Source organism: Phalacrocorax aristotelis, chromosome Z (genome assembly GCF_949628215.1).
Source record: "Phalacrocorax aristotelis chromosome Z, bGulAri2.1, whole genome shotgun sequence".
NCBI classification, from domain to species: domain Eukaryota; kingdom Metazoa; phylum Chordata; class Aves; order Suliformes; family Phalacrocoracidae; genus Phalacrocorax; species Phalacrocorax aristotelis.
In genome coordinates this window covers 47,159,091-47,185,945 of record NC_134311.1, presented here as the reverse complement: position 1 = coordinate 47,185,945, position 26,855 = coordinate 47,159,091, and the positions used below count along the sequence as shown (strand labels likewise).

Below are 26,855 nucleotides of genomic sequence, written 5' to 3'. Positions count from 1 at the left end.
AAATTCCCCTTCATTCAGAGGTCCAGTGCAGCTAACAGATAAATCCTGCTTCTCTGAAACGTCTACTTTCCATACAGTGGCTTCTCTTTGCTCACTTCGTAAAGCTATGATGTTACGCATTGCTATTTATATACAAGAACCCACACCTTCCCACAAGGAGTGGCAGCGTTTTGATGGTGTTTTTAATACCAGGGCACATGTAAGCCAGCACAGCGCAGCTGGGAAGTGCTCAGGCTGGCTCGGATGTGTTCGATGTGTTTGTGGATGGGGACATCTTTTGGCACAGCCCGGAACTGCCGAAACACTGCCTGCTGCCTCCAGCTCTGCTGGCTCCCTCTCTTCTCCCCAGCGTGCAGGGAAGTCCTCTGCAGAGGAGCCTGGCCCCTGGAACCACCTCTCTGCTCATTTTAGCTCGCCATGAGTCCTGGTTTGTCAGTATTATTGAGGTTATTTTTCTCAGTTACTTGTGGTTAAATAAGTCAATCGAATGTTCAGCCCTATTTTCAGGAATACAGAGAAACGTTGCCTCTGCTGTAGAGCTACTCCCACTTTTGGCCTTTGTTGTCAAAGCACAGTTCAGGTGATACCCCAGTCTCTAATCTTTGTACATTAGTCTTATCATACGTCACAAGGAAATTTTATTAATATGCCTAATATAAATTTTGGCAGTGGATGACAAAGAAGATGCTGTGTGTCCTCTGCCTTATTTCAGCGCTTTTTTGCAGAAGTATGTCTCTCATACCTTTTACTGTTTAAGAGCATCCCCACCATTGTGATCTCAAGCTTGTGAAAAAAGCGTTGCTATCAGCACCGGGAAAGAGTGACCTCCAGCTGCAGGACCATGTATATGAAGCAACAGTCCAATCCCTCAGCACCCAGTATCTCAGATCTCCAAATGCCCAACTGCCACTTACAGTACACTTCACCATGTTTTTCTGTGAGGCCCTGATGGCCTTTGAGAACTGTCTAACCTGGAGCTAGTCTAACCTGGATCTAGCCCTTTGTATTTTTCCCCCCTGAAGGGAAGAAACCTTCTCTACTCTTCAGCAAAAGAATTGGTGGTTTCGTGTTCACATCTATGCGGCTTCAAGCCCAGCACAGGTTCCTTCACCCTAGTGGGCAGCACACACAGTGCACACCACTGAGGGTCAGAGCTACCTTTGGGGCACTGCAGAGTTTCCACTGGCATCTGTGACTTGAAACTCCAAACTGTCTGAATTCACTTCACAAGATGGATTGATGACATAAAGTATGATTTTGCTGTTTAAATCCTTTTGGCTAAAACCTTCCTGAATAAATCCACCTGGGAAAAAAAAAGAAACATTCAGGTGAATCCGAAGCCTATTAATAAGAACTATGTAGCTCATATAGACTGTTTTCAACTTTTCTTTTTGTTGAACACTTAGAAAATTTGAACTTACAGAACCTGGTCTTACAGCTAAACACAACATCCCAGCTTATTATAAGCCCCAGCCAATTTCTTCCCATGTGACCTGTTTATCAAATGGCCAAATTCAATATTCATCTTTTTTTCCTGAGAAAAACAAAAAATAGTTTCTCAATGGCAGCCATTAACAATCATCTCAAACTCTTTGAGGATTGATGATGAACATAATACTCAGGTTTTAGTGTAAAATCTTTCTTGCTACATTCAGACCTTGCCCAAATTTGCTAAGAAATTTTTATTTCCTCTGTCAAGCAGACATTAACAGGGTAGGTTTTGGAATCTGGCCTAGTATTTCCCAAAACACAGATTATAGAAAATATCACCTGTTGTTATGTTTTCCAGGTAGCCATAACGAGGACCTCGTAAAATCTTAAAAATTATTTTGTCATCTTTTGTATTGGGGTCAGATGCCTTCAGGGACCTGGCAGTAATATAGATTCCATAATTGCCATTCTTCAGCAGTTCCACATCAGAGAAGCAATGGAGATGAATAATTTTTGGTGCTATTTTGTCCAAATGATCCACCTAAATCAAAGTTAGACAAATGTATATTCATTTTACAGTATCAGGATATTCTCTGCCCTACTTTTGCTAAATGCACTGTAGCCAGCTCAGGGTGGCAATAGCCACTTCAACTTTCAGTCTGCTCCAGAAGTCTGATTTCCACTTAAATACTACTTCCTATGGAAGATTTCCAGGCCCAGATTGCCCAGTCGCTTGACACATGCAGCAGGATACTGCACACACTGGGGAGGGCAACACAAATTCTGTTTATGTCTGCCCTGATGTCCAACATCCCCCACAGTCCTCCTTTTTAATGTAATTTTCTTCATAGCAAATTAAAATGCCAGCCAAGGTTTCTCACCACTGTTTTACAATAACAACCATGGAAACCTAAGGATTATGATAATCACAGTCGTAGACCTGGCCAATACATCTCCTCAAATCTCTGCCACCTTTTACAACTTCTCATTAATCTTCTAGCACACCACAACAGTTTTTGCTGTTTCTATATCTCATCTTCTGCTGAAATGGCACCCCTTGCTCACCATATAACTTCAACTTTGTCATTAGGAAAAGTTAGGAGCCTCTTCGTTAGTATCAGTGTTTTGAAACATACAGGATTTTGACATACAGCACAACCAGACCTGCTTTGCATACTGAAACATGCCAGATGATAGATACGTAAAAGAAATAGCAAAGGCATCTGAGTTTGAGACACAATGGGAAGAACTTGAAAATGAGGGAAATGGGAAGTGAACAGAAAGATCCTAATAAAGGAAGAATCAGAGCAGGCACCTTACAAAGACTCCCAGAAGGAAGAACTGTCCCGCTGTGGGACCAAAGTGGCTGTAATTCAAGATTCCCGCGACATGAAGATCAACAGCCGTCCTAGTATCCTTCACATGGAAATCAGTGGGTCAGGTACCAAGTGGGAAAGCAGAGCAGGAGGAAGTTCATACCTCCCTATAGCTGGGCTCAACTTTAGGGTTGAGATTTCTATGGAAAACATTTTAGCAAGTATAAGTATGTAAGTATATACTTGCTTGTAATTATATAAGCAGGATGTCTTTCTTCTCTTAAATAGAGTCTTTCTCTCTGCCTTCTATAAAATTCTTTGCCCATGTAATGCATTGTGGCAAGTAGTTAATTCTCCAGGCTGATTATTCACAGAAAACAGAAAGCTGAGAAATACCTCAGTTAAATCACAGACTGCAGCAAGTACCAGTTCTCATCAAAATTACTACATTGTCCACCTTATCATGCTGTATATCTCTTTCAAGTAGGCCTGTGGTCACACTTGCCTGAATGCTGAATGCCACCGGCTCACTCTGCACCCTCCCATTCATGATGAAGCCTTGATTAGTCCCATCTGTTGCAACAAATGTAAATCTGTCAATCTGGGAATCCCCACCTCGGTGCTTGTATGCAACATCCCTGTTGTCCACATCTTGCTGCGTGAAATTGTACTGTAGTAGCACAGCCCCTCGATAATAGAGATGACCGTACTGGGGAAGCTGAGCCAAGAGGAAGGTAAGGTTTTCTTTGGCAGTGTCTGGGTCTGAAAGCTGCAGGACGTCAGGAGAAAGGAGAGCCATAGCACCTTCCACTAATCTTAACCCCATGTTTCTAGATAGTGTTGGCAAAGCTTGGTCAGCTGGCTCCAAGGAGATCATGAGTGTCCCATGCTTAGTCCTCAGTCCATTGCTGATGATGAATCTGGCAAAGAGAGGCAAGGTAGTCTTCAGCATGTGTTCTTGATTCACCATGTACTGAAATGAAATGATAATACACACCTTTACTACAGAACTTGCCTGCATTGATACTGCAAAAGTAGTAGAGCTGGTTTGAGCTCAAACCCAGACTGTGGGTGGGGTGGATGTATAACTTAAAAACATGAATGCAGATGTCCAGGTATATGGCAAAGTTATAGTATATCTGCAGGAATCTAAGTAGATGCCAGAGGAATGGCTTTGAGGATGTATACATCAGTCTCGGCAGTCATAACAGAGCTAATCTTATCTTCTACCTCAGCTACAGATGGAGATCTAAAATGACGGGCTGGCTGGGGGGCTTATTGAAGCCATTTGTACACATACTTAAGTATATCTTCACTCAGTTACCTGACAGTGGCAACTGCCAGCAGAAGTGCTGGCTTTGTCTACAACTTCCCGAAAGAGTTGTGTAAAGTGCATGGCCTGCCTGCACAATGAGTTTTTTTCTGTTCACTGTTACAAGGGTTTTGTAGCCAATAGCCCCAAAACTATCTAAAAGAGCAAGCTGGAAACAGACCCATCCTCATCTCACTTTGCAGGTTTGTTTAGGCACAAACTCTATCTGTAAATTTCTGTATATTCAGAGGAACAGATTTATGTTTCTTTACAAAACTCAAGTAAGGTGTCATTAAAATGCTAAGGTTCTGTGGGATATATTGGGCAGAACTATACAGGTTGCTAGGGTAATTTTAAAACTGTAGATGTCCATACCATGTATTAATCAAAGGGTCAGATCTCCAAAATTCTTATTCCTTGCTAGGAATTTCTATTAATAGCAGCATAGTTTCTTGGAGTTCTCTTTCAAGCAGTAATATTTCTTTAGATAGACTAAAGATTTGATAACGCTCTGCAGTTAATTTTCCTTTCCTAAACAAGAGAAAGGTGCCCAAGGCTGGAGAGAAAATCTGTTGGAAGCCTACCAGCTGGATATGGGCTTTTGCCATACACATGACAGCATGTTCTGCAGAAATTTATTATCAAATTTGGTTGTGGATAAAAATAAAGAGAAAACCAATCTTTTAACATTCAAAATTCTTCCTAGCTTTCATTGTCAAGATCATTACTTAAGTATTCTTTCTGAAAGCAATTACATTGCACATTGTCATGCCGATAACAAAAACTTTTAAGTGTATATGAAAATAAAAATTGCTTTGAAAATGTCTCACAATCCTTCATGGCCCATCACCATATAATATGTAGGAGTTACCTCTCTTTCTACAGAAGTTTCTGTGGTTATGCTGCATAGTTCATGCAAAAGCATCTTGGAGAGTAGTCTCCACCCAGGTTTGTTCTGCGTGAGCCAGAACAGAGTCTGCTTTGCAAAGAAATTTGTTTGTGGCGGACTATTCATGTTCCCTGACATTCCTTTTTCTCCCACCCTCCAGCATCCAGTGCTTTGAATGCACATACAGTTACTCTTATGCGGTTGATCTTGTATGGGACAGTACCAGACAGTGTGGGGGCCAGCCTGGCTGGCTGCTTTCCACTTAGCATGCTTCTACCATACATAAGTGAAATGGGGACTGGTTGACATTTAGATTATCTGCATCCTCTTGCTCTCTTGACTGCAGACCTCAAAGAAATATTTAAATAATTACTGGGTCAGAACCTGCCCCATTTTTTCGTGCCTTCAATGTAAGTGACCTTCGGTAGGTCATGTGTCACACAGACTATCTGGCTAAAACTCCTCGCTGCCTTCACCAATGCTGGATGATTAGGGCGTGATCAACTGGTAAGCTGGCAGGGTGCCATGAAACAGATGGGAATGAGCATAGGCAGACCAGGGACTATATAGCAGTTAGAAATATGTTTAGTGAGGATGGTATTCCCAGCTGGGAACCTAGAGACATCTGTCTGCACTGACCTAATGCTATTGTGCCAATGCTAAAAGGGTTGTGCTATTTGTAATCTGGCTGAAATCAAATACAGAACTAGAATAATTATGATAAATACTATGCTAAGGGGAAAAAAAGAAGGCAAAACACCTTCAGTCAAGACCTTAATCATGTCTCAAAACGTCTAGAAGATTGCAGCAGAAATGAGTTTCCTCTGGTTCTTTTGATGACTGTAAAATCACTTGGATGATGTCTCAAGCAATATTTAAGTGGAAGACTTAGATAATTCAGTTATGAAACTGAAGATTTGTCCAGTCTTCTACAGAATACCAGATAGGAGCAGACTTCCTGGCTATATACATCAGACTGAAATTTATAATGCAAGTGTCATATGCCACTTGATTTCACAAGTGATGAAGCTGCCTGTGTCAAATGTCCTTTTTTCTGCACTTTGGGAGACTTTGGTTTATTTCTGGTTTATGGCTGCTTCATCTTTTACTTAGAAATCAACAGCAGACAATATTCTCCTCAGTCTCATGAAATTTAGGGGACAACTCTCAGGCACAGTTAGGAGGACACATTGCATGGTTTGATCTCACCATTACCAACATTTCATGCTTTCTGCAGTTTGACGGCAACAGAGTTGGCTGTAGGACTTAGCATCTGTCATGGCATTTAAAAGATAAAAATGGAATCATAAATAGTGCCAGCTCATTACAAAATCTAGCCAGCATGTCAGAATGGACGACATTAGCATGTGCTTTTAGTATCCTGCTGCCAGCATCTGATGTCAGGTTGCTAATCGCTTGAAGTCATCTGTCCAAGCAAGCACTGCCAAATCTTTCTTCCAGGCCAGCAGCACCAAACAATACAGGCAAATTTATGTCTGAAGGAAGTACTTCAGTGGAAAGTAAAAATCTGATCAGTTAATTCCCCCCCACCCCCAATAATTACCCATATAATTAATGTAACCATTCCTTGTTTAAATAATAATATTCTGCCACAGCATTTATATGTCTACACAAAGCCAAATTATATTCCAAATGATAACATCAAGGAACATCAATTATTGTGATTAAAATAGTTATTGAATATCAATATTTATTAAAACATCATAACCTTACTTTTATAAGGCTGACCTTCTAGTTTCGTTCTTAGCTGTTAGCCTAAAGAGAAGACATTGGCTTTATCCACATGCACCATTTCCCTAGAATTGTTTAGTCTGCTTTCATTAGTGTGGTGTAGAAGTCATACTGATGCAAGCCACTCCTACACTGCCCAGCCTAGGGTTGGCATGACTACAACCTTACTTGTCTAAGCTAATTCTAGTTTTGGTCATAGTGTTGCTCAGTCAAGAAACATAAAGTCAGAGGACATTTGTTCACTTTTTCTGTTATGACTGAAAATGGATCAGACAAATCTCCTAACTAGAATTTCCACCATATTGAATTTAGTGGAAGGGATATTTAAAAATGTTTCAGTTGAGGAAAATCCCAAAATTACTTTTGGCTTATCTCTAGATAATGTCACCTGAACTGCCCCATTGTCACAGGGAGGTTTATCTGATGTGTCCATGACTCACTTGCTGGACTTCCCTGAAAAAAACTCTCAAACAGGATGACATAATGTGTCCTTGAATCTTCATCCTGCATCACAGAAAATGCCATTCAGATCAGGGATCTATTCATAAAAGAGTGTAAAAAGGGGTCTTTTCTGAATTGCAACTTTTAGGAGCGAAATCCTTCATTTTTCTTAGTCACAATGAAAAAAAAATAAAACCTTTATTTGCATTTTCCACAAAGTCCACTTTCTGTCAAAAGCTGTTTTCAGAGGAAACTGCCAATTCTAGCAAGAAGTTACCATTCTTCCTTTAGAAATACTGTCCTTATTTTTGAGCTTCTCTCCCCACCCCGAATTTGCTGTCTTTACAAAACTGTCCCCAGGAGTTCGATGAACAATACATCTACTCTGTCTTTACCTGATTACATCATTACTCATTACATCATTCCACTTTATAGCCAAAGGAGGTTCATTTAAGAACAAAATAAGGAAATAATCACTTTAGGAGTTCACCTAGTCTAATAACCAGGTGAAAGGCACCTTAGATATTGCTAGGCTGCTGAACTGGGCCTATAGGTAAACCAGTTTACCCCAAAAATCCAATTATCTACACAGATTGCTGAGCTGGTGTTGGAATATCAAAGTGGACTGGTTTTCGGCATGTTCAGGAACAACTTATGGATTCAGAAAGCCTGGAACTGAATGAATATGATAAATAAGAATAGACCAGAAAACTGAATGAATATGATAAATAAGAATAGACCAGAAAGTAGTTACCTAATAGCCAGATGGACCAGTTTTACCACATCCAGTTGTAGCAAGAAACCAAAGGAAAATTCCATAAAGTATGTTCTTAGTCCTTCTCCACCACTTAAATCTTAAAAGCTATTGATGTTTGGGTGCTATAATAATATTGAAGCTAGTATCATTGAGTGAGTGTGGCTCTGGCTACAGTTTCAGCGTCAATTAGAAAATGCATTTATTACAAAAGCAGTCACAACTATGTGTATTATGTTAGAAATATCTTTCCTATATAAATATCAAGAATCCCCACAGAGTCTCTGCCTCTTCCTAATTATTTGTGTGGAGATTTTTTTGTTGGTTTGTGTTATGGGGTTTTTTTAAATACCCAAGAAATCCAAGGAGAAAAGTCTAGGGGCAGGGTGCTTGCCTCACCTGAATGAATCTTCAGGAACAGCTGCCTTTGTGTTGTGAACATAGCAGACTATCTGTCTTGCTACATCCATTTGACTGAAGCTTGTAATGGGGATGCCAGGATAGCCGACATACTCTATTTGTCCGTACTGGGGTGGGGAGGTTATGACATAAAGTAGCTCCTCTGGCTTGTCAGTACCATCCAGTGCAAGAAGGACATCAGTTTTAATGTACGCCCAGTCCCCTTTTGGCACTCTAAGGGGTTTTATGAAAACAGCAATGTCTCCTGCAGGATAGACAAACAACACTCAAACAGTAAGTTGATCTCGTCTGCATTGTTTAGCCACGTGCAAGCCATCACTAGTAGAAAAATCATAGGGCTGTAGGATTATAGGGAAATTCAGGCTGGAAGGGACTTCAGGATGTCTCTAGTCCAGCCTTCTGCTCAAAGCAGGTCAGCCATGAGATCAGCCACAACTAGATTGCTCAGGGCTTTATCCCATTGGGGCTTGAAAACTGCCAAGGATGGAGACAGTGCAACCTCTCTGAACCCTTGTTCCAATCTTAGCAGTGTCAGGTTAACTTGAACTAATTTAGGTTTCTAACAGGGATGCAATGAAGGAAGAGAGACCATAAGACTAAAGCATAAACTTGAGAGACAGGGCTGTTCTTGAACAGTGTTTGGCCTACCTTTTTACATTCTTGCCATTTTCCTCTGTTTTGATTTATTCAGACATAAAGCTAGTTTCAGAAGGCTATTTTCAGCTCTGTTTGAAAAGTAGCTGGGAGCCCTCGGAGGCAAGGTACAACACATTGCCTTAGGCAGAGCCTTTTCAAATCCCAGGACCAAGTGCTCACCAGGAGGAACATCAGGGCTCTGTCCAGCAGTGAAATCCTAGCAGGCAGACTTTCGGGATCTGCAAGAAGACTTGCCAAGGGCCTATATAGTACTCAGGGAAGGATCAGGACATGTACTCAGATCAACTTTGTTTCAGAAACAGGCACTGTAAAACATCAAGTCTGGCAGATTTTTACCCTTTTCCATGTCCTTGATATTTATGTAGAATTCCACAGCTGGGGATCTATTGTACCCATCCCACAGAAAAAATGTGAAGCTGTCTTTGTTCTTGGACCCTATAGCTCCTGTATGGACATATCTCACAAGGTTCATATCCAGTTCTTCCTGAGTGCACTTCATTCCAGTTTGGAGAGTCATCCAGCCTTGGCCTACCTAGAAAGAATAAATGTCCTTCATTAAACAGAGAGTCTCCCATGCATCCTCCACAATTAATTGTGTTTCTTTGCTATTATTCAGACTGTTGGTGGCAGCTACCTGGTTTCTCTTCTAAGCTATAGACTCTTTCCTCACAGTATGTTTTGAAGGGCAGTGAATAGCTGGAGTTGTTCCCAAGCAGCTATAAGACTGGATAAGATAGAGTGATCATTAATAAAATGGAGTAAATAAGTTTTGCCACTTTTATTCCAGGAAATACACTTCTGCACACTTCTCAATGAGACACCACCAAGATGAAAATGAGATGGTTCCTGACCCAGCTTATGTTTCTGTTTCTCGATTTCACAAAGCTGCTCTTGGTTCTATCCGAAACCATACCTAAAGGGATATCAGAAATGAACCTATGGGGAACTTAAGGAATCACAGAAATTTAGATCCCCAGAGGCCCTCTGATGGAAAAATGTGAATTGTCCCATAAGATTTCCTGCTTTTCTGAAGTTAGCATAGTATCCTATGTTGGACTGATCTGTGTATTTGACATTTAGCCTGCAGTAACAGTGTCACTAGCTTTGGAGCAAAGGTTATCAAGGGCAGAGAAATCAAATACATGAATGTACCCTATATGCTCAAGCTGCCAGACTCCAGCTAGTAGCTGTCTGTCACCCCAGTGTGTGGTACCCCTTTAATTCACAAGTCTCACATGATCCACAGATTTTTGCAGGGATCCAGCATCAATATACTTTCCAGGCTCACAGCTTTTAGAAACTGATTTTTGTTCTATTATATATGCATGCAATTAAAAAGAGGCATTTTTTCTATCTTTGTTCATGTGGGTTATTTTTGGTCAATAGATGGTCATCTTTCCTTCCATTTCTAATCTTATTTTCTGCCTTTCCTCTTGCTATACCCTTTCCACCTTCTTCCTTTTTTTCTTTCCTTCCCCACATACTTTTCTTCTAAATGGTGGTTTATTACTCACTCTTTCACACACATCTCCCTCCATTCTTTCTAAGCCCTGAAGTAAGTGAAGTAATGGCTTACTTGTTACTTTATTTTGATCAAGGACATTTCTCCGACCCCCTCCCAGCTTTGACACTTGCTTTTCCCACTCTGTGGGCTGATTGTCCCAGCATCTCTCTCCATTATCATCTCAGATGATATTCCATGCATTCCATCCTCCCCCTCCTCCTGTTGAGGATCTGGCCTTCAGTGTCAAAGCCTCTGGGACAGCACCATTGTTTGGTTCAAACAGTCTTTCAACAAACAAACTGGCCACAGCTGTCTACTTCAAAACATGACAGACATTTGGCAGAAAAGGAAGATGAACTTCATTCTACCCTGAAAAAGGAGAGTTCTTTGCATGCCTGCTTTTTGTTGAAGTACAAAAACTAACCTTGAGCTGAAGCTGACCATTTTCTGGAATTCTTTCAAATAAGTAGTAAATTCTCTCCCTGGGGGTATCTTTATCTTCTGCTGACAGAACAGCGCTAGAAATTATTCGAGTTTCACCCATGTTCACCTCTATATCATCCTTCCTGCAAAAATTAAAAGTCATGTATTGATGCTATAAAAGAAAAGTAATCTTTCCAACACGTAATTTCTCTGCCAGGAATATGATTACTCAGATGCTGACAGAAATGACAACTGCAGAAGGAATGAAAGGAAGGTGCCTATTTGAATTCAAAACAGAAAAAAAAACAATCAGGGGAGACAAGCTTCTCCTTACAATGGTGAAAAAAAAGCCAAAGCAGATGCCTACCACAACCTGGGATTTGCCACATCTATTTTCTTCCCTGGACCCTACTCTGCGTACCTTCATACAATTTATAAGAAGACAACAATACTAACTGTAGACCATAGCAGCACTGTTTCTAATGAACTGATTGTTCATTAGAGAAAACAATGTCTTTCAAATAACTGGTCTGTCACTGCTTGCCTTCATCTAACTGGCTGCTTCTTTATACTCCCAATTGCAGAATTTTCCTGGGTTCTTGATTCAGCAAAGTAGGCTAAGGCCACCTGTTACTTGGCAGAAGTGGCCATCATTAGACACAAATAAATTTTCAGGCAGCTCTGGGGAATAAAAATCCCACATAGTTTGAAATTCATGCAGAGACTTGCTCCAGGATGATTGTCAGATTGTGTCTCCTCTGTTTCCATTCTCATCTAGTAATCATCCTCCAGTTTGCCTCTGCACACCCTGCTTTATCCACTTGCTGTTAGCTCTCTTACATGTTCACAATGTAGCACTCAAACAGTATTATTAAACTACACAAAAGATTCAAGGAGGTTGGAGGGGATTCAGCATATTCCATCACCCCAGGAATGGGACCTGTTCAAGCTAATCTGCCATGGGGCCATGGAGCAGGTTGGAAAAGGGCAGACTCCTTAGGCAGCTAAGTTCTGGCTGGACACAACTAAGCATGTGCAAGCCATGCTATTTCAAAGGCCAAATACAGATAGATTTTTACGAGAATTGCTAAAGACATATTCTTCATATAACAGCCCTTTCCTTTGCCAAGCTGGAAGTGCCTGCTCCAAGGCAGAGTGACAACAGAGATATCCAAAGAAGAAGTTGTCACAATTATTTAGTGATTTTGGAAAATACATCTATTATTCTCAGAAAGAGCGAAGAGTTTTTTCCTTAAGTTTCATAATCAAACTGATACGGATGTGAGGCATAGTAATTTCGTGTTTGCCAATGAGAGGCAAAGAAAAAGGAGTCATATGACAAAGTATATCAAGTCATATTAATGACAGATCAAGCAACCTTAATGGTTTGCTCGTACCAGCAATAAACCTGCTGGTACTATGCAAACAGAAAGACCAGGTTTCTGACCCAAAGACTGTATGAGCCAGAAAGAGAAGATTCAAGCAAAAAAAATAAGTGAAGATAAACACGTTTAGCTACACCCTGAATGCTGTCTAATCCCAAATCATTTTTCTGCCTAGCAATTAGTTGGCTAAGCCCTTCTAGCACCCACATGTCTCATCTTGAGAAGTGTTCAACGGGAATGTGTGAGGGTGTCACATTCCCCAAGGGCACTCCTTGCTACAGGACACAATCCAAGAGGTGACAGACTGAAGTTTTGGCAATCACTGTGAATAAGAGCCACTGTTTGCCAGCCAAAAACATCCCATCCTGGATTCTTCAGTCTGTTGACCACAGCTAATGGAGATGAGAGCTGAAAGTCCCTGGGGTGGAAAGGTGTCCCCAGATCAAAAGGTGAGAAAAAGTTTACAGGTATTGTCAGATGTTCACCTGTGAAACACTGCAGTTGGCATAAGGGAGCTCCTACCCAACAGCAAATATGTGGTGACTGAGTGTGGCAGCTAAACCACTTCAATGCCAAACTGAACATATTTCCTTAAAGTACTATTTAACCCTGGCAGCATACTGTATCTTAGTGGGAGAGTAACAGGCAAGAAGCAGTAACTTCTTATAATGAAACAGCTATTTTGAAAGTAGATGGCTCACTATGTGCTACTGTTCACCACAGGAATGACCAGGAATGGCAGCAACAGTTTCCGGATCCAGCTGGGCAAAGCTAAAAACACTTGACTTCTTGCACTCCATCACTTCCTTCAGAGATAAAGGGTGGAAAATGACATATCAGTCTTTACCATGTGAAGAACAAATAGGCAATTACCAATAATTATCCTTACATTATATGAATATGGTATATGAATAGGGTATACCCTATATTCTAATTAGAAATGGACTTTCTTGTTAGCATTATGTGGTCAATAACCTTTCAACTATAAAACTAACATTTGTTAATGCTGGAAGCTCTACATGGTAAACACAATATTCAGAATTCTCTGCAATGGGAAATGTAGGTCTGATCTGAAGTAGGCCAAATATCCTGAGGGACCAGAAATTCCCACTTTAGTGGCAGCCTGCTTAACAGGCTGTGAGTCATTTCTGAAATGCAATCTTTAGAGATTTGGACCTATACAGCCAAAGCCTTCGGGCCCCCTGCTCCCCATCTGCCTGCCTGGGGCTGGAAAGCAGCCAGGATGACAGAGGCCCTGATGCTGTGTGGCAGGTCGTCAGCTAAAAAATGGGGATCCCAGGGGACGAGCTCCTTCCTAAAATGTCCAGGAGGTTCAGTGCTCTCACAGCCAGCTGCCTATCTGCAAATGGTCTGCCTGGCAATTTCTGACTACGTTGAATTCGTTTATGACTTGTAGTTTTGAACAGCAAGGAAAGTTAGTGTGTACCTTTTCTTAAGTTGAATTATGGCTGAGCAATAGAGTTTTACAGTAGAAAAGAAGAGAATTATTAAGCTGAAAGGCTTTCCCTTAGGAGGGAAAGAGGCATCAACTTTTTGGATTCTCTCATGCCAAAATCCAGAGCCGCTTTCAGAGCATGGTTTTAGACAGGAGATTGCCCCAGGAAAGTGGAAAGCGAAGTAACTGCCATCACTACCATGACGGTCAGTTGCCAGAAGACGTGTGCAAAGATCAGGGCTCTCTGGCAAACATCTGAAGTTGTGAAAGACAAAACAAGCATTTTCCCCCACTATTTTTCTCTATTGTTTTAATACTGATCAACCTTATAAAGTATGCCCTTCTTTCACTAAAAATGTTTTTGTTAAACAAGCTGATAGACCCACATGGAAACATCTGTATTGACATTAGTCTGTGACTAGTTTTGGCATCCTTTCCCCATCAGTTACCAATTTGCTGTTTTGATCACTTTTGGATCATTTTGTCTGAACTCATCCCTCTGTCAGAGACAGGAACATGTGGCTTACTTGCTTAGCACTGGTTTCTCATCATTAACTGGAATGACCTCTACTGAAATGGTTCTGAGGACTTTATGTTTCCCATCTGAGAGCTGGATTTTAAAGCTGTCAGTGAGGTTTTCTGAATTGTCATGCATGTACATCAGCTTCATTCCTATTAGGGGGTGGGGGGAAGAAAAAGGAGAGAGAGAGAGAGAGAGAGAGAAATGGAAAGAACAAATAAATCTGACTCCTGCAATATCTCTCACATCATTTCATTCTGCTTCCATCACCCTTCTTACATCTCCCCTCCTCATATGCCCTGGTCACAACAAGACTGTTTCAGCTACCAGAAGATGAGCTTGGTGAGCCACTGCTATTTGTAAATATGACAACATACTATTGACTCAAAGACACCAGCCTGACCTGAGTAAGAAGTGACTCCCTTCACAAAAAGGTCTCTGCCAGCCTGAAAAAGACGTATGTCTTCTCCTCTCCTCATTCCAATGAATTTTAACAGAGACCATAGAAAGGATGAGACTGCCAGGCACCACTTTTCTGCCCCTTAAATAATCCTCTAGGAGCTTTAAACAAGCCTTGGGGAGGACAGCTGGCCTTGCGGCTATGACCATGGGAAGTCAGAAGACCTAGGCTGGAGGTGGCGCAGTCACCGTTGTGGACAGGAAAAGAGAAAAGCCAGGCAATTGGAAGAGAGTCAAAAACAAGACTTGGAAAGGTTGAGGAATTTGGGGTAGGGACATGATATTTCTGGAGGTTCATACCAGGCAGAGAGAAGAAAAATCTCTGCTCGGGTTTTGAGGATTGAACTGCAACCTGACTGATCAGATTGGATGGGGCTTTGTGCAACCTGATCTAGTGAAAGATGTCCCTTGCCCATGGCAGGGGGGTTGGACTAGGTCATGTTCAAAGACCCCTTCCAACCTAAACCATTCTATGATTCTATGATTCTGTGACCATTTAGAGCAATATTTAACCCCATGATCAGTTAATGTGCTTTTAAATCAGTGTCTCTGATTCTGTTCTAGGTGCTGTCAAACATTTTGAAATCTGTTTGCTGGTATGTTATGATATTCCCTTTATTTTTTCAGGGCAGATGGCCTCCCTAGTCATATTACTACCCTTTCTCACATGTAGGCCTCTCAGGGTGATTTTATTAACATTTCCTAAAATCAACAGACAACATTAGCATTAAATAGGTTAACTTCTATTCCTAAACATTGTCTTGGAAATACACATAAGGAAAGTGAATAAGTAAGTGGTGAAGGTTTCTTACAGTGCCACCTTGCCTCATTAAAGGAATGAAAGACCAGTGTCAGAAGAATGCTGCACCTACCATTCTTCAGTAGCTCCATGGAAAAGTCATGAACAAGCAATCCATGGCTGTGGTGGTTGTGGTTAATTAACTGCTTATAGTGTAGAATGTCATTGCCATGAACTCCATTAATAAGGAACCCATACCAGGGCCTCTGCACAACCCCAAATACCAAATGGTCTTGAGGCACATCCAGATCAACTGCATTGATAACAGAGAGATCCAGCTCTTTCATCTCCCCCTCTTGAACCTGAACGTGAAAGAAAAAAATGTCCAATTCTTTTACATAGAAAGCAATTATAGAATCTTAGCATGGTTTCCTAAGTAGGGTATTTTTGTATATCTCTCTGTTTCCTCCACCCCTTTCCCAGTAGCTTTTGAACCAGCTACTGATTTCAAACAGTTTAAGATACATAGAGTAGTAAGTGGTTACAGTGATGAAACGAGAAGGTTAGATAAGGGGTTTGTATCTGCCTCAATTAATAGGAAAGCGGTTAGGTATGTAAATTTCATATCTAGTGCAAGGGAATGCACAGAGGAGTAGGCCTTTAAATACATAAGTATATATAAAAATATGGTTGCATATACATTTATACTCATTATACATTTATACTCATACATGCACTTTTTACTTTACAGTAAGATAAGCTTATACTGCCCTAGCACGGTGGTCACATTGTTATTTATATTAAAAGCAGTCTTTGGAGAGGGGGGAGGCTGTGCCAGGAACATAAAAAACTACCAAAACATTATAAAAGCTCTTGAGAAACCAGAAGCAGCATGAAGATCCTTCTACTTTCTAGATGATCCATTTGTTTAAAGACCTGAGCTTTTTTTCTTTTACTTATCTGCAAGTTATCAAAAAGAGCTGTGCACTGCTCTAGTCCCACTGAAGGTCTGTCCTACATGTTTGCATGGGATTTAACTGGGCTGTTTCCTGAACTAGGCTGAACTACACAAAGTAAGGGAAAAATGCAGAGGAACAGTTGTCAGAACAATGTTATAATTTATATTAAAGAGTGTCTTCTGCTATAAAATAATTCTACAACAGGCATTTGCATTCTTTCCTTACGGTAATATTCCTTGCTATGAATTCTGGGACTTCATCATTGGTTGGGTTTATCAGCACGAAAAATGGAGTGTCTGCTGAGCGATGCAGCCCGTCAGTGACATAAAGTACAAAGTGGTCTGCTGTTGGTTCCATTCGCATGTGCCTGGCTTGTACATAGTTTATGTTCAGGGCTTTCAGGTGCTTCATCTGAAACGAAGCTAGAGATTTTAAAGAGATTATGAGTTAGCATAATCTTTTCCTGCCTTCTGGACTTGTGTATAATTAACAAATCTGAAAAATTTCTTTCTTCAAGGAACAATTAACTTAGATTTTGTAAGTTCTCAGTCATTTTTTTTGTCTGAAAGAGTTAAACTGCACATTACCACAGGACGTGTGCTCTTCCCCTGAAGCAAAAATGCATCCTTCTTCTTGTGGGACAGTACAACTTCATACTTCTCAGGTCAGAACGGAGGCCCAAATAAAAAGACCCAACTACCAGGCAGAAAAGGATCTGAGTTCAAAGTAATTACATTGATTGATATTTGACTGACAGACAAGGAAAATGGGGACCAAAAGGCTCAGCAATTCTGGGTGTACAGCTGGAGAGATTGGTAGAAGCTGGTAGCATTACAGAGCATGCCACAATCTGTTCTGCTGAGAATGAAACTGCCTTACAATATTTGAAGGTGGGCAAGGGAAAATACCCAAGTCAACCACCATCTCTATCACTTTTGTAACTGCCTTGAAAACTAAACAGGATCTAGGCTTTTCAAATTCTCAACTGCAGCATTTAATTGACAGAAGTATAGGTGGAAAGAAGTGTGGGAGCCCTGCACGGGAGAGTGAAGGAGGAAGAGAGAGAGCAGATTAATGCCCAATATCACCACTTAGATTGCAGCTGGAATGCATAAAACAAGGATTGGCTCGTTTACTTCAAGTGCCAATTCTTCACATTTGCAGAGCTGCAGTCTCCCTTTGAACTCCTCCCACAGTCCCACTGCTTTTCATTTGCCAGCACTTGCCTTCCTCAAAAAGCCCATATTAATGCACACACCTGCTTCTACTTCACCAGAGCCCAGTTCACAGCCCTCAACAAGCCCTCTATATTTCATCTGCTTGATTACCATATGTCATTATGACTTACCTATACTTATACCAATGTTGCTCTTCTCAAACCCAGGAGAAGGCAGTATATTTTCAATGTAACCAAACTGGGGAGGAGAAACCAAGACAAACTCTAAGTCATCTGCAGTGGTGTCAGGGTCAATGGCAAACAAATGGTTGGTAGTAATGGCTGCCGAGGAGCCCTCCTCCACCACAAACTTCACACCTGCACACAAACCATATGATAAGTGTTATTGCTTATTTAGATGATTTTACTGTTGTTTTTGTTAACAAGAATGGAAATAATAACTAAGGGGGAAAAGAAAAAAAATACTGAGTTACTAAGGGGTTTTAGTTTAAACTTTTTTTTCTTCTTACACCATCAAATCTACTTTTGCCATCATGTAAGCAGAGAGGAAGGGGATCATGAAATTATTTTACTGGTAAGTTATTAGGTATGGTTTATGTGCTGCTCAAAATCAGTTGTTACCTCTGTTTGTCAGAGCATTAATTACATGAGGGCTGTTATGAGTTGCTTATAATGAACAATTTTTTGTGCATCACTGCTTCATTTCCCTGCTGGGGCAATGCTTCATTTCCAGAATATTTGGGTGAGAGCCTACAAATTGCAAAACTCATACAAATCCTTGAATATTACCTGAGATACATAACATATACCTGATGGTTACAAACAAATGACATTGAAAAAGACAAGCATACAGAAAGCATACCTTTAATATGTCTATTACAGACATCATCCAAAGCCCAGGAAGTCAATGGAAATTTCACACAATGGGCTTTTGTTGGACTAAAAGTACATTTCCAACACTATCTCCATTTTAACTGAGTATTTTTGATCCTGAAGGGTACTAGTGAAAATGTGGCTTCATATCTATTAATTTGATCCATTACACATATAGCCTAGATTTGCCTTTATTCACTAACAGGATTAAATACAGATAACAAAATGTTCTCTCTTCATATAAGGGCCAGAGTATAAATGTCTGTTGTATGCTTTACTTGCAAAAGCAGATAGATGTTTATGTTTTGTATTGTATATACCTGACATTTGTCTGGACCTAAGTTCAGTTCAAGGACAAGATATCATTCACTTTTACTCAGGCATAGCTTACATATGCAGCAATGGAGATGTAGAGATGGAGGGGAGCAGATCTCATATTCTCATCTCTAACCACATTATTTAAACCTGCAGCTGAGGACCCACAAGCAGTTACTCATACTTGCACCTGCAGCTGAATTTGGTGGTTGCACTGTACTAACAAAAGAAAAAAAATATTGATGGAAATTCTGATCCAAAACTTTTGTTTGCTGATCTCAGCTTACTCTTTCCGATGCTAAAAAACAAACTAACTAACTAAATAACACAGCCCTAAGTCTTTAGCCATAACAGTACTGCAAAGCTGACGTTATAATTCTATAGTGAGGAAGCTTTCACCAGCTGAAATTAATGGAGGCTGGTTGTCCACTGGAAGTACAGTGATGTTAAGGTCATATACTGGAGATGGATCATGAAGCGGAACTGGAGGAGGAAGAGGTCCTTCATAACAGCAGCCTTTCACATCTAGGCCAGCCTCATCATCAGAGACAATGAAGGTTAAGATATCAACGGAAGGAGTCAGGCCAATCTCCCCACCTGGAAAAAATGTTGCAGTTGAGAAGAAATGTTCTACCAAAACTTCATGAGCAATAATTTTGTATCCTGCAAGGACAGTCTGCAGTATATGAAGTCAGAAGAAAAATTACTAGAATTCTTAATTCTGGCTGGTGGGGGTGCTATTTGGTTAGGGATTTACTTTGTTGTTTGTAATTAATTTTAAACAGCTTCTATTCTAGAATAAAAGAAGGTAGAGAAGTATATAACTAAGTTAGTATTACTAATAGTTATAATATTATTATTTCAGTGTTACCATACTATATTGTAATTGTAATAAAATTGCTAATAGACATGATTTTGTTCTTTGTGTGATAAGGCATGTGCAAAATGTACATTTGTGCAGAGTTTTTCCTCTGCATTCCTTCTTGAAGAACACAGGAAATTATCTTTCTTTTATATATATACTCTCTGTATGACAAGTGGTAATATTCATGCTCTTCCCAAAGAAAATGTTTTGGCATACCAAGAAATGCATGTATTCCTATATGCTTCTTACCCCTACATAATGGACTATAACAAGGGCTGTGCATTGTTACTATACCATATATTATTCCTATATTTAATCACATTCAGAACGGGGGCTGATACAGCACAAGACTGAGCATTGCCAGCCCTGGCAAGAAGCATCTGTGGCTGAGTGTATTCCAGTTGTCAGCACTTCTGGCAGCCTGTGTCTTGCACTGCTGCAAGATATTACTAATAAGCTGCCTGCGAAGGAAAGACAGCGACTCCCACCCTCTCTTGTGATATCTACTGGCAGTGCATTTAAGATGTAGAAATCTGGGAATGAAAACCACAGCCACTGCACCCTTGAAGGTCAGCTTCTGCCCTTCATTGCCTCCGCAAAACACTGCCACTGAAATAATGTTCCTGATATCTTTAGGATTCTGAAGAAAAGTTTGTTATGTGTGACCATAATCAAGTACTTCCTTCTCTTCCCAAATACCAGCTGGTCATTTTAGACAGTGCCAGGCCTGAAAATATCACTTGTATTCTCCATGCCAGCACAAAATTACAGACTAATTACACAGAAAGCCAAAACCTTTGGAAAAAAAGTAACCAAACAAAAAACCAACCAAAAACAACTAAAGTTGTCATCAGAGATGTAGAAAAGAGCACCCCTTTAATGCTAATGAAAGGATGAAATTAAGTAAGAAAGGGGGTCAACCAGCCCTCGATTTCTGTAATTAAAAAAAAAGAAAAGAAAAAGTATTTTTGGATTTTAAGGATAAAACCACAAAATAACATTTTTAATACTGTGGTTCTCTTGAAAATCTGAATATCCTTTATCTTGTGATATAGAAAGACTGTATCCAAAAGTGGATATCCATCTAGATTGGAGAGGCAAGCAAGAAGTAGCTCAGGCTGTTAGCAGTTTTCTATTAAAACTCAGCATCTTCATTTACAGTATTACATTATTTCATCTAAACATGACTATGGAAAAATCTCAAAGTTTTTTTTTCTAATATCATGAAACAAATAAAAATACTCTATTTTGTACCTAATTTAATAGTACTTTTGCGAAAAAAAAGCCCAAAGATATTTTATCAGCAACAGTGAAAAAGGTATTCCAGGATTATGATGTTTTCATGTACTTGTTCTAATAGAATTTTCAGTTCAAACAGGGATTTGGAGAACACACTGAAACATTTGGTAGTCATGTTTCACCAGCCCTCTTTTGAATCAGCTTACTTTTTCCCCTAGTTATAACACATGTGATTCATTGCTTAGTTCCTGCTGAGCTTCTGCAAAGATTATATGGATTCAGATTAAGATTTTTCTGCCAAAAACTCTCTGACTGCCTTCCAGTCTAATTCTGTCCTTAACTTACTTACTAGTATGCTTATATGTGACTAAACCAGAGATCACATCAGCCTGGGAGAAGCGATCCACAGCAATGCCAGCTTTCCTCACTATTCCATGGTAGGGCTGGCGAGCCAGCATTAACGTCAGTTTCATGTCATCACTGTCTGCATCTGTGGCATAAATATACTCAGAGGAGAGGACCACTTCTTCACCCTCCAGGCAGTGGAGCACAGGAACAAGGCCTGTTCGCATAACAGGTGGCTCGTCATTCACAGGCAAGACCTAATTAGAAAAATAAGTTAAGATCTTTTTTCTTTCACTTCAGAGGAAATGTGTTGTTTTAATACATTGCTTTCCTGCTCAAACCAGCATTATGGTGTCAATGTCAGAGTACATCGAGCTGTCTCTATGAACAAAATGAAACCAGCTAAATTAGGGTCACAAAATTAAAAGACAAAAATAAACCAAACTAGATAATTATAGCTTGAGAAAGAAAACTCACTCTCCATATTTAAGTACAGAGAAAGTAATTCCAGACAGAATAACCCAAGCTAGAGCAAGCAAATTTGCCTTTCAGCTAGTACAAGACAAATCTCCTCTCAAATTTGCCACATCAACGCGAAACCTAGGGTCAAAATGGAAGCCTAACAAATATATTATCATCCAATTTTCAAGAGAATGTGAAGACTTTCAGAAGTCAAGCTTTGCTCTCTGCTACACAAGCAAATGCTCTCAGAAATATGCAACACACTAACCTTGACCTGCAGGATGAACTCTACAAAGTGGATGCCATCTGTGGCTGCAAAGAGGACATCATCAGTGAGAGTCTCAGAGCCATCATGCCGATATCTGTGGGGGAAAAAAAAAAGAGCTACGTAGATTTCACACAGACAAAGAAGCTGTGCTTTCTGGTCATGCCAGACAATGTGGATCCTTCCCAATATAAAAAGCCGATCCCTGTGCAAAGGTGTCCATCTAAGACTGCTGATTCTGGATCAGAGTGTCTTCATAGGGTTTGTGGTATCTTCTACAGGAAGAAAACCCACAAGATAAACCAGACATCAGCTGGGAAAAAGGCTTCACTGAGGCTTTGTCACCTATGTTCTGGCTGCTTGTGAGGTGTCTACCAAACACGTACGTCCTCACTGCAGTATGTGGCCTCTTTGGCTAACAGATGAAAACAGAGTCAAGGAACGATAATTCTGTGTGCATGAGAAAATGGAGTCTTGCTCTTGCTACAAATATAGCAGCAAATTTTTCATCTCTACATTAATCAGTGTTAATACAAGTTTTCTTGTAAACTAACCAAGATTAATAAACACACAACTTCCTTAAAAGAAAAAAGCTGGCAACCGTTGCCTTCTTCACAGGAACTGAACGGCTGAATACAGAATTAGCATCCTCGTCTGCATGGGCTAGTACTTTACAGAGAAACCCATCTACATCAGACATGGTCCCCAGCTCCCACTTCCTGGCCACACAACAGCTCAGTTTCCACAGCGACCACAGTTGCAGTTCCAAGGCTCAGCCAGCAATCTTGGCTTAGAGCAGCTCTGCCAGAGCCATGCTATGGTGAGCATGGCTAGCTGTAGCCTCTGCACGTCACACCACTTCACTGCAGGTTTTTCACTCATCCAACTGAGAGACTCAGCCACCAAAAGAGGAAAAGACAGCCACCTCCTTCTAACCTGACTGCCAGTGTACGCAGGTCCCCACAGGAAAGCCTGTCACCTTCATTCATGGGAATGCCATCCAGCTCCACTGCCCCGTGCTGAGGCTGTCTCTGCAGGAGGAGGAGGAGATGCTCCTGTTTTGTGTCCACATCAGAGACGAGAATGTGTCCCTCTGTGACAGGGCTTAGGCCACCTTCTTCAACTCTCAGATGGCTTGTAAAAACCTGCATGGAGGAGAAATGCTGAATCTCTTTTCTACTGCACCTCCAAACATACACTGAACATGGCAATTTCAATTTTTTCTGGTTATGACACCTTAAAAAACAAAATGCCAAAGGCTGTCTTCTTCTCTGTGTTAGGAAAACCTAAGGAATTTACTAATAGTAGGCCCTAATATGTGCAGCCCGGTCCTGACCCCATTCACAGAGGCTCCTGGCTTTCATGGGCAATACGCAACACAAAGAGGAGGAATATAATTTTTGCTAAACAGGACATGACACGCCTATTTTTGTACAGCTACTCACATGCTGAAGGTAGCCCTCAGCTTATTTAGCACAAAAAATTACCTTGCATACTCACCAGACTTCACCTTCTACCTCAGACCCAATGCAGGCTACATGCAAGACACTGAAACCCTGATCTCACAGAGGTTTTAGTTTTTATTTCAGTCAGATCAGGACATCTCTCTGCATTTTTATTTCTAACAAAAGCTATTTCCAAGTTCTTCCCTCTCATCTTCACCAGCACCCTACCTCTGGGGCTTGATTGTCCACAGGGAGAATTGTAATATTGAAGCAGATCCCATACAAAGTGCCACCATGCTGATTGCTGACAGAAAAAATAAACTGGACTTGCTGTGGTTCAGGCCCGATGTCCTGCAGCGGTGGCATGTAGGCAACTTTCATGTAGTTAACAGCATGCTGCAAAAAGAGAAGAGGGGTGCATGTAACAAGAGATAATGGGAGTAGCCATAATTCAGGACATTAGGGATATTTCTCATCCCCTGATTAGCTGTTGTTATCCAAACTGGTGAAATGGATTCCAGAAACTTTGCACATACTCTTCAGCTACTGGCAATACCTCAATTAAACACATCTCCAGCTACAAATCAGGTGAGTACAGGTTCAAATACTCAAACCTGTAGCAAAAAATACAGACACAATTTACAAGTGTTAACAGAGGCAATGGCCCTACCTTCTTGATGAAGCCCTTTAAGAATGCTGCTCCCAGGGCCTTTTCTAACTGTTACTTCAAAATAAACAATCATCAAAGCATAGCTTTTAATGTAACATCTCCCATAGCAGCTGAACTTGCCCTGACCAGCATGAATAAACTGCACACCCTGCCTCCTCAGATAAGAGCAGGCCGGTGAAAGAAGATAATCACCAGAATCTTGCATACAGACACCCACATTAGGCATGTGATTAAGGATTTGTAGGGTCAGAGCTGTCATTATGGTACTACAATGATCACCATTATCCCACTTTAACCATACAGCAAGACACTTTACTAATATTTGTGAGACATCTGTCAAACTACAGAAGCGTGAAAACTGAACAATATCCTGAAAAAAGGCTGTTCCAGCCTGTACCATGTCTATTGGTGGAGACACTGAGAAGAAGCAGGAAACTGTCAAGGCCTCATTTCCACATTTTGTGTATTTTTTCCTTCCTCTTAACATTATGCTGGAGCCAAATTCAGCCTACCATAAGCAACTGCAGCCACTGCTGCTTTCAGAAGGAGAGTTGGGTTTACGTATTACAGAACTGAAGCATGATAGAAATCTCTTTTAAAAGCTGGGATTGAATTAGCAAAGTTTTGAGCTTCGTAAGCAGACCTTGTGATAGTATTGCTTTTCACTTTTTAAATCTTGTTTTCCTGTCAAGAAGAAGCTGCATGCTTGTAACTTTTTAAAATTGTTTAGAGCTGGTTATGGTATCTGGTAATATAACAAACCTGAGTAAATGACTGCAGTGCAAGAGCAGCGGGATCCTTGACCAGCTTCGGGATGGTGTCCGCCATAAACAGCTTCCCAGCGTCTGAGTGGCTGTACAAAAATACGTATGTCACATCCTGATTAGCAATACTGAAGAATAGGAAAAACTACAGTCACGTAGCTCAATCTTGCTTTTCAGATTAACTTCCCACTCCCAACTTCACTGAAAGGAAAAACATTTTTCTTCCTTTTATTCTTGTTATTCATTTAAACATTATCACAGAAAACTGACTATAAGAAATATTTTTCAGGATGGTCATGAAAAATCATTACATACCTTACAAGCAAACTCTGGGTTTGCTACAAGTGTGTCTCTGCACACCCCAGATATGATTTACATCACCTGCAAGTCCAGTCCATCACATTCTTGTTACTTACCTACATTTATCTATATGTAGAAAAATAAATTATTTCTGGTTTTCGTGCATCTTATAAACTTCTGAAATGAATCTGTTTCCAGCAAGCCAGCTTTCCAACAGCAGTAGCCAGCAAACTGGATAATCGTGGCTATTTGACTGAAGAGGGGAACAGACTAAACATCCTTCTCCCCCAGCTGCGTACTGATCTTCTGCTGCTTGAGGTCAAAATTGAAAGTGTTGATCTTCAGCTTAAACCATATAATGGCTGGGTTTTAAACTTTATATTTAACAGATTGTTGCCAATACTATCATGAATTTACCAAATGGTGAAACAGCATCAGTGACATGTAAACTGCTGCTACAACTATTCATCCCATATTGTCCCCATAACCTGTTCTGCCTGCCTACTGCTCCACAGATTGCTGGTACAGGACCAGGAGTCCTTCACTGTGCCGCAGTAATAACACTGTAGCGCCTCGTTTTCTCAGCCTGGGGCAGGCCCAGTCAGCCTTACTCTATTAGTTAGGAGAGGTGCTGTGACTTGTTATTCAAGGCTGTACAGGCCAGTGTAAAATGCAAGTCTAACAAAAAAAAATATTTCAGGTGCTTTCCTCACTCTCATTTCTTGCTAAACGATGCAATTTTTTTTATTCCTCTGTGTAGTATTTTGTTGCTTTCAAATCCAGCTCACCCTTAATCTTTGACAGGAGAGATGCACTCAGCTATTGCCACCTGCACTTTAAACAAACAGATCAAGAACCTGAGACACAAATATGCTACTGCCACTGAGGCTGCTCCTCTTACACGGGTCATTGCCCCATCCCACCTGAAAGGTATGGTAGGTCACACCTACCCATGTGTACAGGAGAAAAACGGGGAAGTGGTTATGGTGTATGTGAGTTCCCTGTCTTGCTCTTCCACATCTATGAAGTGGAGATGTTTCTTAGTTAGGTGAGCAATCTCAGTCTCCTTAAGAACCAGGTGACGGGTCACTCCTGGGGCTTCTCTGGGTAGCTGATCATCCACAGGGATTATGTGAACCATCATCACCTGAAATCAGGAAGACAGTAAAAGCAGCAGCCATTCCTCTCAATAAAAAAGTGTCCGAGCAGCTGTTTACAAACATGCACACACAGAAGTAAGTGGACCACTGGAATCTGAGATATAGGATGTGGTTGTCATGCCATATTGTGGACACACAAGTAATGGAGATATACAACAGTTAAATGAAAAGTATATGACTCTTAGCATTTTCCCTTTAAATGAAAAGCGAAGTTAAATTCAGTATGTTGGACTCCTGAGTGAAATAAATAGTCTTTTCTCAGTTGACTTCAGGAGGGCTGTTTAGTTTGGTTGTGCCATCTCCAAATCTAATTTGTTTTCAACATTTCATTTTACAGTAGGAAAAAGTCTTTGCAATGGAGTTGTCTCTCTGCGGCTAGGCAGAGAGAATTAGCCCATGGAAAGCAAGAACCGGAGTTAGCTCTGAAGAACATTGTTTATAGTGATGACCCTGATGATGGCAAACAGAAAAGATCTATACCAGTTTAATTTGAAGGTCTGTCAGAAGATGTAAAATCATCAACCATTTGAAGGAAAAATGCAGGACTCTGCTGAAGAT

General features: G+C 40.6%; 1 protein-coding gene across 6 annotated transcripts in view; it reads right to left on the bottom strand.

Annotated features, from left to right (window-relative positions):
- Nucleotides 1–26,855, bottom strand: part of FREM1 (FRAS1 related extracellular matrix 1) — a 75,094-nt gene that overhangs the window by 21,391 nt on the left and 26,848 nt on the right. For 4 of the 6 annotated variants that reach the window (XR_012657996.1, XM_075078942.1, XM_075078944.1 and 1 more), the window contains 17 exons: nt 26,088–26,284; nt 24,836–24,926; nt 23,632–23,799; nt 22,895–23,103; nt 21,962–22,055; nt 21,236–21,488; nt 19,182–19,379; nt 17,766–17,951; nt 16,643–16,839; nt 15,592–15,820; nt 14,268–14,412; nt 10,901–11,042; nt 9,309–9,504; nt 8,295–8,559; nt 3,253–3,667; nt 1,771–1,972; nt 1,159–1,303 (listed from right to left, as the gene is read on the bottom strand). Coding sequence is in view for 5 of the 6 variants with exons in the window: in XM_075078942.1 (XP_074935043.1) it covers nt 1,159–1,303; nt 1,771–1,972; nt 3,253–3,667; nt 8,295–8,559; nt 9,309–9,504; nt 10,901–11,042; nt 14,268–14,412; nt 15,592–15,820; nt 16,643–16,839; nt 17,766–17,951; nt 19,182–19,379; nt 21,236–21,488; nt 21,962–22,055; nt 22,895–23,103; nt 23,632–23,799; nt 24,836–24,926; nt 26,088–26,284 (3,332 nt within the window). In the remaining variant the exon portion in view is untranslated. Of the gene's footprint in view, nt 1–1,158; nt 1,304–1,770; nt 1,973–3,252; nt 3,721–8,294; nt 8,560–9,308; nt 9,505–10,900; nt 11,043–14,267; nt 14,413–15,591; nt 15,821–16,642; nt 16,840–17,765; nt 17,952–19,181; nt 19,380–21,235; nt 21,489–21,961; nt 22,056–22,894; nt 23,104–23,631; nt 23,800–24,835; nt 24,927–26,087; nt 26,285–26,855 lie in introns of those variants that run through there. The other 2 variants (XM_075078945.1, XM_075078946.1) reach the window with 2 other exon arrangements.